Source organism: Solenopsis invicta, chromosome 7 (genome assembly GCF_016802725.1).
Source record: "Solenopsis invicta isolate M01_SB chromosome 7, UNIL_Sinv_3.0, whole genome shotgun sequence".
Lineage (NCBI taxonomy): Eukaryota > Metazoa > Arthropoda > Insecta > Hymenoptera > Formicidae > Solenopsis > Solenopsis invicta.
The window spans coordinates 4739080-4754400 of record NC_052670.1 but is presented as its reverse complement, the minus strand read 5'-3'; the positions used below and the strand labels follow the sequence as shown (position 1 = coordinate 4754400).

Below are 15321 nucleotides of genomic sequence, written 5' to 3'. Positions count from 1 at the left end.
TTTCTTCACAGCAAAGTCGTTTACGGCGTTACGCAAACTCACGCGCGGGGACCGTTCGGCAATCGCCGATCACGTGGCCGCCCCGGGAGTGTAACGCGTATTTCACGATTCTCGGAAGGTGCCTTGCCCTTTCACCAAATTTAATCGGTTTCGAGGAAACGCGTATTTTCTGATGCGACGTGGAAACAAGTCGCGTTTCAGCTTCAGATACGCGACCGCGGCAACGCGGCGATCTCCGCGTTCCATGCGCGGCGAAAGGCCGCCCTGACCTTTCGTGCTCATCCTCACGGATTACGCCATCGCGGGGTAACCGTGACACAATGTGTGTCGTGGTGTATTTCCAAGGGCCTACATTTCTAAGCGCTACAATTCTCGAGGAACGAGACGCGAGAAATTGTTTACCTTATTTTCACGCGCAAAGAACGATTTTGTGTTGTGCTGAAGCATCTAAAAATGTAGCTGAATACAGATCTGAAAATTAATTTTGTTAAAATTAAATCATCGAAATAATTATGATGGAGGTTCAAGCATGATGAGCAACGCTACAAAAAGTCTTTTATTCTGACAATCGATTTAAACATCCTGCTTAATTATATTTTGACAATCTAAAATTATTTTTAGATCTGCATTCGGCTAAATTTTTCAATATTTTAGCAGAATCGTTCTTTTCTAAACAACACAGCAAAACTGTAGCAATGTTGCAGAAGTATTTCATTACAAGATTGCATTATTGCAAAATTTGCGCATTGTAAAATATTTAGAAATATTGCAGTAATATTATAATATAGTATTTGAGTCTTCTAATAATATTTCAGGTGCCACATTATATTAACACATTTTGTCACATATAATTTCCAAGAATGTCCTTTGTACAAAAAAAACGAAAATTTAAAAATATATGTTATTTATTTTCGTGTTTGAATTCAATTTTAGGTGTTTTTTCTTTCAAGGAATTATTTCATTAAAATGTATATAAAAAATCTCATGATGCTGCATCTTTTATATTTTCTATTTCGTTTTTTAATTACAAAAGGTAAAACTCTATTACGTTCATCTGATGATAGCGTATACTGTTCAGGTGTGAAGCAGATAACATTATTTTTTCACATATAAATATTTTGTGTACATAAAGAGAAAAATTATAAATTCTTTATTTAAATATGTTATTAAAATATAGACTAAATATTTTATACAAGATAATTTATGATAAGTAAAAAAAATGAATAAATGTTTGTAGTAATATCTTATTTATAAAATATTTTGCTAAATAATTATGAAAAAATTCAAATAATTATCAGAAATATTTTGTAAATCTTTTGTAAATATTATGTGCTGTCTAGGTTAATGACTTTATATCAAACGTTATATAAGAGATTTAAGAAAGTTTTATGAAATCTTTAAAAATCGCTTACGTCAATCCTTTCCGTAGCACAGAAAGATACGAGTGTATAATTTTCAACAGATCGCGAAAGACTGCTGCACGAGACACGAAAATGTCAAGATCTTCTCTTAAATTCTTACGATTTTACGTTTGAAAAGATCATTTCTCACGTGCGGCTAATTCTAAACATTTTTTTTTGTTTGCATTATTATTATATTTATCTTGTTTATATGTATTTGCAGTACATTAGTATAATTGTATAATTTTCTTAGATTTCTGTCGTATAAGTGGTTCGGAGTTTACTCACACGTAGATTACTCACTTACTTTAGTCACGGTGTGACTCCTCTTGTTCGCTCGTTAAAAAAAAAAATAATAAAAAGGCAACCTAAAGTGATCCTTGAAAGCGGATGCAGGTACTCAGGAAGACTTTTCTGGGTACGGCTACAGGTTAGAGATGAATTCTGTCGTATATGATGACTCACACGCGTTCAGCAGTTTATATGCTACGTGTGCACTTTCTTATAAATCTACGCGCTAATGCAGCCGACCGAATTCCACAACTTTACCCAAGACATGCGACTCGCAATCCACGTTGCTCTGCGAGTTGGCGCCAACTCGAGGTAACGTTAACGAACAGTTGTGAATCTTCCGTTGTCAATAACGGTCGCTGGGAGAATTCTAATAGTGCAGATGATTGATGGTGCTAAGTACCTTTCGTGACGAGAGATGCGCAATACTGTTTACGACGAGCTGCGAATGCATTCGCGAAATTTCTTTCAGTTGAAAGAGGGTAACGGAAGAAAGGGAGATGGGTGGGAGTGGAAAAAACCAAAAGAGATTCGTTGAGATCCGTGGAGGAAGGAAGAAGAACGAATTACTGAGAAAAATTATTTTATATTTTGCAACAGATTTCTTGGGGTGGAAAGATTTTAGAAATGCTAATTAGTAACAGTAATACTAAATTGATTGCAAATTTAATTCTGTGATATTATCTTTTCTGAATTATCTTTTCAATTTAAAGAGCTGTGTTTGAAACAGAAAGTAACAGCGCACAATTCGAAGGAATTAGAAATTGTATTTATATAAAATTACGCAAGAAATATTATTTTAGCTAAGATCTTGCTATAATCATATACTGATCTTTCTCAATTTTAATTGTATTATATATAAACCGCGGCCGTAATTATTATTGATTTTATTATATTTATATCAGCAAGACATATATGATTGAATACGTTTTAGTGGAATTAAGTAGAATTTTTAATTATTATAACAAGATTCGAGATTTTGTAATTAGAACCTTTGATAGACTTTATTATATAATCCAGTAATTTCTACAAGATTTCTGATTCGTTTATTTTCGAACAGACGCACTGGTTGAAACTATCAGATTTCTCATTAATGCCATAAGACTCTTCAATGATATCATTCTGAGAATGATATCACTGAAGAAAAGAGTCTCATGGCAATTAATGAGAAATCTAACAATTGCGAAGGCAACTTCGATGATTAATTCAATCGGCGAAATCGTATGAAGCAAAATTTTTAAACAGACATTTTTTTCTTGATTTAATCTTTTTGTTATAAAGCAAAGTATTAATTATTCCAGGTATAGTGACAAACTAACTAGATATTTCTTGATGACTCAGTCTTTAAGACGTGCTATGACTTGATTTTTTATTCTATGTTGTTTTGAAAGTTAATCATCGATTAATCGGAATTTGCTTGAAGTCATCTACAGAGTATTAAATTAGCCGAAATTATTTTCTGAATAATTTTGATCAAACTTAAATTAAGTTACATCTAAAGAAAAGTTGTGTTGAAACTGATAAAATTGTTTTTGTTTTTCTACTTTATTTTCTTAAATTGAAATGATAATACTTTTGACGTAAATAAAAATTTATTTGATTTTAAGAAATGACGTTCTTTTTAAACAAACTTTTTGTTCAAATTATTTGTTTAAGTTAAATAAATAATTTTTTAATTCGAAGAAAGTACTGACAGAAATGTAAAAAATAATTTAGTTATTTTTATTTTAAAAATGTATTTCTTTTATTTAAAAAAAGATTTGCGTTGCAACCAAGCTATTTCTTTAATTCTAATAAAAGAAACCAAAAAATTTCTTTGAATCGAAGAAACTTGAATCGTATAGCAATGCACAAATTTCTTTAATTTATTATCAAATATTATTTTATTCGAAGAAACTTTTCTCTAGGTGTAATCATCCTCGATTAATTCAACTAGCAGAGACTAAAGAGAAATTTCAAAATAAATACTTTCCTTAATCTAATCTTGTTCTTCTTATATTTCGAAATAAGGCATTAATGATTTTATCTATATCAATAAAATATATAGATAATGGTTGATAAGTTACTGATTAATCAAAATTCGAGTGAAATTACTTTATGATGACTTTGATCAAATTCTGATTAACTTCATCAACGATTAATTCAACTAGTGGAATTGTTTAAAGGCCCTAAAGCAAAGTTTCTAATTATATAATTTCCCTGATCTTGTCTCTTTTAATCTTTTTTTCCATATGTTAAACAAAATATCAATTATTCTACTTATGCTAACGAAATAACACAAATATTACCTGGTACAAGCCAGTCACCGATTAAATTAGTCGGAATTCGGTTAAAACCATTTGAAAGGTACAGGTGCCATCGAGGGGACCGTAACTAATTCCCCATCAAAGTTACCAAAGGTATACTGGCCTAGGGAGCTGCAACGGGCCCGCGTGATCGCCCAGTGCGTGTGTGTGTTTGTGTGTGTTCGTTAACGCGCGCGCGCGCGCGTGTTTGTAGTCCTTTGCGCGCGTTGCAGCGTTCCGAGCGACAGTCCGACACGAGCGTTCGCGTGGTACGCGACAGTCGCGTACAACACTCTCGCCGCATACGCGACTCATTCGGAACGATCGGCATCAGCGATCGATTGTCCGTCCGGGCCGTTCACCGTGCTCCGCGAGTCGAGAGCGAGCCCGAAGCAGCCGTGTGATCAGTGGCCGTGTGCTGTCGACGCTGCGCGTCGGTCGGTCAATCTCGATCGCTCGACTCCGGTTTTATACCGCGTCTCGACCGCGGCGACGACGAAATCGAGAGTCGCGATCAACGGAGCAACGTCGCTTCGGAAGCGGAGTCGGCGGCGCCTAGTCTACACGAACCGACGTTAGTTCACATTGCGATTTAATTTGACGTCGAATCGCGATCTACGTGAGACGCTCTCGATCCCTCGTGAATCGGCCAGGCCAGCATCGCCGAACTCGCGCTGCGTATGAACGATGCTCGACGATCTGCGCGGCGTATTATCCAGTGCTCCCACGGTGCGACGGCCGGTGTGATCGGCGTTTGATCGGCGACATATGATGCGACGCGGACGTCCACAATGAACGTTCCGATCGTGGCAGGGGACGTCGTCGACGATGGCGGCTTCGATCGGCCGCGATTCGTTCGGGTAAGTTGATATCACTGGGTTCCTATCGAATTCTTCACGGTCCCGCGACTTCGAATTAGCAAACTTATCGCGCGAGCGCGCTCGAAGGACATCGAGGATGATCGTCGAGTTGTACAATATTATAGTACAGCGCTTTTACGGCGCGAGTTACGACGCCCGTTGCATTCCGCGTCGCAGGAATCCCTCGGGATCCCGGATGCGACGCGCGTCGATCGATCTCGATGCGTTTCCATCGATCCGCCGCGCCGGACGATCGCTCTATCAGAGGCCCGTGGAAACTTTCACTTTCGCTCCTATCTGTCGATGCATTCACGGTCGTGTTTACCGCTAATAAAATGCTACCGAACCAAGTTCTACTTGCGTCGCATTCCTACATATCATGTTTAGCGACATGCATCCGATCGCTTGACGAAAGCGAACGCGATTCTTGCCGCGAGACGAGAGTAGGAGAGAGCAGCTTGAGCTAAAATGTGAACGAAATGTGATAATTGTATTCCTACGTCAATGTGAAACGAATGAATATCGGACAGGCCACGAGGACAGGGTGAAATTAACAATGCAAAAATTAAAGAGTGAAAAAAAATTGATTTGCAACGCCACGCTTGTACATAATGAATATCCTTCAGGCGCAAGTGTGATATCGCCATGCAAAGGAAATATATGACATGTTAGGCACACGTGTGTCGCATACATATGTTAAAATTTCGTCGCGACAAGCAGCCGAATGGAAATTACATTAAGCGTAGAACCTGCGATAACACCGCATTTTAAACTATAAAGTAAACTTGAGAGAGGTTGGCTGGCAATAAAACAAGTTGCAAGGGTTTTCATTGAGAATTATGTAGTCGAGACTACATCCCTTTCCGGAAGAGAATTTATTTTAAAGTCTCGCCGTTGTTTATTAATCAATTTTTTTATTTTAATAACACATTCCAAACTATGTGGAGTAAATTTGAAAGAGACTGACTAACAATAAAAAAAGTCACAATAGTTTTCATCGAGAATTATCTAGTCCAGATTATATCTCTTTCCGGAATTTATTTTAAAGTCTTGCCGTTATCCATTAATCATTTTTATTTTTTTATTTTAATAACACATGTCAAACCATGTGGAGTAAATTCGAGAGAAACTCACTGGCAGTAAAATAAATCATAATGCTCTTAATCTAGAATTATAGTCTTTAAAATTTTTTTGGAAGAGCATTTATTATAGAGTTTTTTTTGTTGTTGTTTAATAATCAATTTTTTATTTTAGTTTAGTTTTATCGCAAACTATGTGAAGTAAATTTGAAAGAGACTCACTAGCAATAAAAGAAGGATTTTCATCGAGAATTATATAGTCGAGATTATATTGCTTTTCGGAAGAAAATTTCTTTTAAAGTCTCGCTGTTATCCATAATATCCATTAATCAATTGTTTTACTTTAATAACACATTCCAAACCACCTGAGTAAATTTGAAAGAAACTGACTGGCAATAAAATAAATCATAATGCTCTTAATCGTGATTTATAGTCTTTAAAATTATAGTCTGTAAGATTACAGTCTGAAATAAATTTTTTTTGAAAGAATATTTATTTTATAGTTTTGCCGTTATCTGATAATCAATTTTTTATTTTAGTAACACATTCCAAACTATGTGGAATAAATTTTAGACTAACAATAAAAAATTATAATATTTTTCATGGAGAATTTTAGTTCCAATGTATATCTCTGTCCGAAAGGAAATTAAAATTTTTTAAATTTTGCTGTCAAATAATAAACAATTTTTTATTTTTGTGACACACTCTAAATCATGTTGAGTAAATTTGAGAGAGACTAATTGATAATGAAAGAAATTACAATTTTCTTTTTGGAGAATTATATATTCCAATATAGATCTTTCCGGAAAAGAATTTATTCTTTAAAAAAATTTCATCATTGTCTATTAATCAATTTTTTCAAATAAGATTTTATTTAAATAAATTTATTTAAATTTAAAAATTTAAAAATCGCACTTATACAATTTTACATAAATTCCTAAACATGTCCTAAGTACCGTCACTCTTGCATTACGTGTCCGACGATGATACATTATCTCAGCCACAAGATATTCTCGCGTTGAGAAATGTTTTTACTCGCCCTGCCGTAAGTGCGAGGGAATGAACGATATTCAACTTTTTTTCATGTCATAACCCGTCAGATATTATTATGTATACTTTACACGCGAGGTACCTGAGCCATATGCGTCGCGAGATATCGAGTGCAGTCGCTTGTTGAATCCCTGCGGCGTTTTCTAGGAAGATTCCACAAAGGCACGATGCACTACAGCCATTATCATCGTAAAAATAAAAGATAAAGACACCTGCCACACATTCAAAATATCTGCAACCTGCATGGAGCTGAAGATACAAGGTGTTACATTAGTCATACATGCTCATTAACATCGCATTTCATCTAATTACCTCATATCGTACGTAAAATTACAATTTTAATTGCAACTGCATTTATTTATCAGAAATGTTGCCGACGGATGTTCATTTAAAGATCTCATCTTCAGATACGTTATACGTGTTACGTCGATTCAAGGTTTTTATTATTGACCGAATAGCGAGCGTTGCTCATATTTAACACGTGCGTGTTGCATTAAAATGTATTATACTTGCTCAATCATTAAACTGATAAATGAGTCACTTTTTTTGAAATTTTTTTATCTCGATAACGATGGGAGAATTTACGTCGGCGAACGCGGCTCTTACCTGCTTAGGCTTCATCCAATTGGCATAATTGCTTTAACGAGGTACATCGTAAAAGAGCACGTGCCTATTGTTACGTGTTCTTCAGAATGCGTGCCTTTCCGCTCGGCTTCTGAATGTATAAACGATAAAATCATACTACTTGCGTGAATGACGATTATTTTTCGATTAAGCATCAATTGATTGCGATGCAAACTCTAGCTCGAACTAGTTTTAAACTTTATATAAAGTTGAAACTAATATTGTGGTTATAAGTCTTTTTTTCGAGTAAAATTATAAGCTTTGCAGTTGTACAAAACGCCTCGTGATTTTACAAATATTTTGAACTCAACGTGAATTTAAAACTCAAATATCGAGTCGCTATTTCTCGATTAAAATTATAGATTCTATAATTTTTACAAATGTTAATTTACCACCTCAAGAAAAAAGTTGTATTTTTTTTAGGTTAAAATAAAAGTATCTTCTTTGAGGAAAATAAAAATTTATTTGATTTCAAGAAATGACGTTATCTTTTTTAAAGTAAATAAATTATTTGTTCAAATTATTTGTTTAATTTAAATAAATAATTTTTTAATTCAAAAAGTGTTCTACTAGAAGTATAAGAAATAATTTAGTCTAGTAATTTTAATATATTGCTTTCATTTAAAAAAAGACCTGCATTGTACAACCAAAACTATTTCTTTAATTCTAACAAAAGAAATGACCAAGACATTTCTTCAAATAAAACAAACTTTTTTAATCGTATAGTACAAATTTCTTTTTATTCAAATATTTTTTTAATTGCAACTTTTCTCTGGTGCATTCGTCTTTATAAATATAATGATATAACAAAGCTATCAAGGTAAAATCTAAGAATTTAATTAAATATTATTCATCTAGAAATTGCTGATTGTCATACAACGCACGTAGAAGATGTGACTCCATGTGAGGTTTACTGTCTTATTAAAATTCTAATCAGACAAGAATATATAAATTAACCGCGAAACATGAATTGCAGAATAAATTATATTTACTTAGGTAAATTGGAAGTAATTTAGAAATAATAGTTTCGTTTGTCATGGAAATTTATGTGAATACCGCATCATTATGAATTATAATCTTTCATTTTCATAGAACAATCTCAATTTACGTCATATACTTTATGTCGCAAAGAATACATATATTGTGAAACTGCGCGGTGAGGTGAAAACAGTTGCATATGCGACATTCCTGATAAAAAATTCCAGATCCGTCATCTATGCATTTATCGAGCAGCTTGTGTCTATCAATACTTTTAACAAGTGCTTATTTTTATCAAGATCGATGAGTTTGTTATCGTGCATCACATGCAATATGTTATCTCTGTTGCCACAAGAGATCATACGTTTTTCAAAAAGTATACATGACAAGTCGTGTAGCAATATATATCGTTGCAGCAATTAACATTTTTACGTATTCGATAGTCGAGAAATACAAACTGATTGTATATTTTAGCATTTGAAAACATACGCTTTGTCTGATCGAATATATTGGGTAGTTTCTATATACTTAGAAATTCATTTTAATCTGCCAAACAAACAAGAAGCACCTGCAAACATTGCGAGATTTAACAATTCTGAGAGAGATAAACTCACTCGTGTCATCTCTGTTGCTACATTGTTTTGTATGGAAAAAGATACTTGGTTTGAAAAATTGAGAGAGATAACGCACCCGTACTTAAAAATAATCTTTCACAAAACAATGCAGCCTTTTGCAAGATAAACAACTAACTCCTCGCGCGCTGGTGTATGGTACAGTAACAAAAGTCATCGCGATGTGCCTGCATTCCACTGTGAAAACAGAAGTGTCTGCGGGTCGTGTCACGCATGAGAGGGCTAAACGTGCCGCTCGCGCTCACGTATCGCTAAAGGCGCACCGCGTCGCGTCGCGGCGCGGCGCGGCGGCGTCCCGTCGCGGTGCAACGCTCGCCTCTGCAGTCCGCCGCGCGGTTAGCCTCCTTCGAAAGTGGAGTAACGCGCGCAAGGTCGGCGGCCAGCCGGCTGCGTGCCTCGCTTTACAAGCGCGACGCCTTACGTCGCGGGTCGCGCCGCGCCGACCGAGAGCGCGACGGCGAGCGTGTTGTGTACACACGCTCCTCGTGTGCAGTACGCGCGATCTCGCCCGCGCAGAGCCAGCCACTCGTCCGTGTCGAGAAAACGGGAGTAAACTCGGGCAATGATCGCGCGGTTAGGTCGCACCGACCACGACCGGAATACGCTCGAGCGGATACGCTCCGTTCTCCGCCGCGTACACGCCGCACCTTCGTCTACCGTACCGGAAATCGCGAGGCGCGTAACGCACCTGTTCTCTCTCTTCCTCCTTTTTCAATCTGTCGGTCTCTCTTTCTCTCTTCCTCTTTCTCTCTCTCTCTCTCTCTCTCTCTCTCTTTCTCTCTCTCTCTTTCCGCTCCTCTGTCGATTTCGATTCACTCCACGCAATCTTCGTAATTTTTAATTTGCAGATCATTGTTTTTCTGCGAGCTACCGTTATAATTGTAAGCATTTCTTTCATTTATGATTGTTTTATCAAAAAATATACGCAGTTAATAAAACAGTTAAAATGTATGCTTGGGATTTTAGCTTTAATAGTATAAATTTAATATTGTTATTTTAACATTAACTACAGTAAGTGTGTCATTTAAATAAGTATTTAAATAAGAATTATCGTTTCCAATTTCACGAGCACTATTACAGATTTGTCTTTAAATTTGCTTTGCAATTTTATCGTTTTTTTTTTCTATTTATTATACCTATAATAGGATAGATTGACTGAGGGAACAATTTCTAAATTTTAATAAATATTTATTCAAATAGTAATGAAATTTACTAAATGTAAATATATATTTATTTAGTACAAGAACCACTAATTTAAGTATCATTTTTTTCTTATAGAGTAAATATTTCATTAGTACTATTCGAATAAATATTTATTAAAATTTGGAAATTTTTTTTTAGTGTACGTTGACTATTAGATGTTAATTATTATCGTCACTGCTTTTATTTTTTCTTTCTATTACATTTGATTATTATACAAGTATGTTAATCAGAATTACGATTGCATTTTTGAACTCTGCCCTAATAGCACGTGATATTGTACGAATATTCTAAAAGTTAGAATTTGCAATAAAAATTTATCACATTTTTTACCTGCGGACTATCTTTAACATTTGTCACGCAAAAGATTGTTGATTATCTATAAATTTTATCGTTTACTTACATCGCAGATGGTAATAGAAATATTTATTGGACATTGTTACGTTAACATACCGATTTTTCCATATGTAAAGAACGTAAACAAAACGTAACGACGTAGAATCACGTTGCGTTACGCGAATAGGTTCTGCATAAATGCGTGAAATCATCCACGATCTATAGAATTGGTGAAATGCCTATTTACATCGGTGAATCTTGGTGAATCTGCGGTACACACGAGTTGCCTCGTCATGCCACGGATATAGAAACAAACGTAAGAAAGCAACCCTTTCTTATCGGTAATATTGTGTAACCAGAAATTTATAACCGAATGATTCACCCGTGCTCTTATCTCATCAGAAAGATAATGATCCAATCCATATATCACTTGCAATCTATAGCGCGAAAAGATTAAATATTGAAAAATTTCCGACATCTCCGCATGCGGCGTAGCAAAAAATTTCCTTCAGCAGAGAAAAATTATTATAATAAAAAACATTTATACATTTTAAATACAAATGACAAATATCCGCGTGAAGTCTTACATTTCGCCAAAGCCAATTTCGATAATATAAAAACTGATATCTCTTAATGCGATAATTATTTTTATTAATTGCACAAGTCTATATCAATAAAATTATATAGACTTTTGTCACTCTGTGTAGACAATAGATTCTTTCTTATCTTTTATCCTCGTGTCGTCTCAGAATTAGACAAATTAGTTTTTTACTCGATAAAAATTTTGCCACGAGAATTAAAAAAGAATCGCACTTTATAATGAGAAAAAGAGAGAGGAGGAAGAAAAGAAGAGAGATCTTTAAAATGAAAATTGTTTAAAAACGAACACAAGCACAAGATTAAACGTGAAAGATTAGAAATCGAAAAGTTTATTCGTAACCTTGCGCACGTCGATATTACGTACATTGGCTAGGGCACGTTCTTTGTTATCTGGCGCCTGCCGTATGTCGTCTGGCACCGAGTCATCAAGGGACACGTCGTGACGGCAATTACTAACCAATGAGTTGGCACGTGCTTCCCCTGAACAAGTGACTGACTCTTTTCCCGAGGGCGAGATCGCTAATCTAAGCATGTCGTCTTTCCCTAACCGCACTTCCTTTCTTGAAATTTTACTTTTCCTCGTTTCTTCTTTCAAAGTCTTCGTTCAAAGAACATAGAAAGGAAAGTAAGATTGAAGAAGAGAATTGAATCACATAACTTAAATTATTTTAACTCGCTGTGTGCTAATCCTATTCCATCTTATATTTTTTCTTATTTGTTTTAAAAGTATATTTAATTGAAAAAATCGTAGCTCTAAAAAAAACAACGGAAGTCCAGTAAAATTGAAATTCAGAGATGTGAGATTCGTATACATCACATGGTACGAGTTTTGCGCGATATCTATCTTCTTGTTTTTCACGACGTGCTGATTTTAAGTAAGATTATTATATTATAATTAATGAAATATATAATTAACAGATGGTAATGATTGTTAAATTTCGAGAAATGTTGAGTCTCGATTTTTCATTGACATGCACACTACAGAAGAATTATGTTTAGATTGATTAAATCGTTTTTTTAACTTGGTTTATTCAAGTGAAAATGAAAATACCTTTAAGGAAAATAAAAAATTTAATTTCAAGAAATGACATTATTAGCCTTTTTTAAAGTAAATAAATTATTTGTTTAATATAAATTTATAAGTTTTTAATTCAAAGAAAATATCGACAGAAATGGAAAAAATAACTTAGTTATTCTGATTTTAAAAATATATTTCTTTCATTAAAAAAAAGATTTGCATTGCTCAATCAAAAAATGTCTACAAATCAAAGAAATTTTTCTTTAATTATAGCGCAATGCACATTTTTTAAAAATTTAAACAAATATTTTTTGCTTCGAAAAAACTTTTCTCTGAGTATATGTGAGGTGTTAAAAAATTCACAACCCCATGCTTTGCACAATAATACCCCCTTGATTAACTTTCGAACCCATCATTGATTCTTCGCGGTGTCGGTTTCGTCTGCTGCAAGGCAACGTGGTGTGCACACAATAGAAAACGAGACGACACTCGATCGACACTCGCCTTAATAACGTATGCAGCGGCGTGTTCGCGTGAGTCACGCTGGCACAGCTGTCGGGCCTTCCGGTGCTCCCGAACGACGGCGGAGACGTCGCTTCCTTGCGTTTTCCTCTTCCTCGGCGGGCGCCGTACGAACGTACGAACGATGGGTCCTGCGTGAGTCACGCGTCGCACCGTGCGTAATCGCACGCGCCGGCGACATGCGGCGTGCCTTCGTGCCTCTAAACGTGAAACACAATTTCGCGTCGCGGCCGCTCGTTAACCTTGCTACGGTCCCTGATTTTATCGTATACTTAAGTACCTCGAAAAGATGTATTCTCTCGTCAGCAGAAGATAACGCTTCCGGTATGCATCCAGAATTGAGAAATGTTGCACCTTTCATGCATCATTTCGAAATTAAAATTACGATCTCTACGATTGGCAGTTTAACGAAAGGAGTGATAGCTTTCATATCTTTGTAAGATACGAAAATTGTTAAACCCTAGAACGACATATTCGGGGTGTGACATATTCGGAAGTTTTTTTTTTTTTTTGAAGGTATTTCTTAATTTTGAAAGTTGCACAGTAAGAAACATTTTGTATTTATGTTAAATACCGGTTCTTGTTAAAATTCTTGTGTTGAATTTGTAAAATAGTTTCAAATGTTAAATTAACATATCTAAATGTTAATTTAATATAATGTGATTATGTTATTTGAGTATTTCAGTATGTCATATCCATGATAAAATAGATAATGTGTCGTAGGTTAATTGCTATCTTCGGTTTGATGAGTTTGTATCCCTTTAGAGGAAAGCTCACTTGCATAAAATTGAATTGAATAAACAAGGGGCGAGTATCGATACATCGATACAAGATGAGTTTTTTAATTCAGCGATTGATCAAGTGCATTCCGCACAAATGCAATTTTGTTTTGTAAAAGCTGCCTTTGCGCGTAATGCGATTAACCAATCGACGAATTAAAAAACTTGCCTATATTAAATAAATATTTGAAAGGCCAAAGACGAACTTAATTGATGTTGTTAAGTTACAACACAAATATACAATTACTTAATTAGTCATGTTTTTAAATGATTTTTCTCTTCAAATTTATTTATTTATTCAATAATGAGCAGGAGCTACAATTAGGCATGAATGTATTGTATTATTATGTTAATACGAAATTTTCATGTTTTATTCATAACTTGAAAAATAAACATTAACAAATCAAGATTTAATTAACATTATGTTTCTTCGGAGCTACACTTCAACAATTTTATCATATTACAATTAACTTCTTAGTAGATTTTCATTAGTTTTCATGAGTAGTCGGAAAAGATATGATTCTCAATAAATCAGCACTTACACAGAGAAAAAGATCTCTTCAGTTTTCCTACTTATTTGATTGAAAGTTGCTAAAAGTTGTTTTATTGAAACAACATATGCTTATACGAAACATTATTCGTTTGAATAAAAATTTTTATCTTTAATTAAGAAAAACTTTTATTATTTAGCGAAAGTGACACTATTATTAGTTGTACTTATCGATTCAAACATTAGTTTGCTTGGATCGTTCCAAGTTTGCATATAATAAAATTTATTAAGTTCAAAGAAATTGTTTTCTCCGTGCATAGACATGCCTCACGTAGAACGAAATTGAACGGATGCATTTGTTTGCATGCATCGTTTTAAATTACCATAACGCGAGGCTGCTGATATGAAAAAATGATCACCTAACGTCACGTAAATCTCAATTCGATTTCGATGTCGAGAGCGTAAATTTTGAATCTCCTGAATAAGCCGCTTCTCATTTTTACATCCGAATATACGTTTTTCTAGGTGCGACAAGTAAAAAAAAAAACGATTAGTTCTTTCGCAATCGATTACTCAAATATCGCTTGACCAGGCGCGTGTTCTATGGAGCGGCAAGTGTATGCACGCGCCTTTTCCCACAACGCGGAAATTTTTCCGGTCCGATCCGAAATATTTCGAAAAGATCGCGTGTACCACGGACGCAGATGGCAGAAATGTTCCCGCGATTCCATGCCCATCTGCGTATATCTATCCAGGTGAACTAATCATTGCAAGCGCCTTTCTCTCAGCGCTGTTCTCTCGACGTCGGCTTTCCATCTCGCGACTTTCGATTTGCAATATGGAGATTCCGCATTCTGAATTATACATTTTGTTCCGACCCGTAAATGAGATCTCGCACAATTTTCACATGGATCATGAAGGTGCGTCGGAAACCCAACCCTGGAAATGAAACGAGAGTTCGATTATCGAGGCGGTCGTTTATCAACATAATAGGTTTATGCACACAAAGAATGATGTAATTGGCATTTTCAAAATAAGGAAACTTTAGTTTAGATTATGATTTAATTAATAAAAATAAATTGTGTGAAATGTAAGAGAAAGAGAGAGGAAATATCAAATTGGAGCTACGTCATTAGATATCAATATAAATATTGAAATATATACTGAAAAAAAAGCT

The 15321-nt window shown here is 34.9% G+C and overlaps 1 protein-coding gene across 1 annotated transcript in view; it reads left to right on the top strand.

Annotated features, from left to right (window-relative positions):
- The first annotated feature begins 4212 nt into the window (after window positions 1-4212).
- The window catches only part of LOC105202881 (rhophilin-2), a 33681-nt gene continuing 22572 nt past the window's right edge, over window positions 4213-15321 (top strand). The window contains exon 1 of the mRNA XM_011171656.3: window positions 4213-4836. Coding sequence (XP_011169958.1) covers window positions 4768-4836 — 69 coding nt within the window. The 5' untranslated portion in view covers window positions 4213-4767. The remainder of the gene's footprint in view (window positions 4837-15321) is intronic.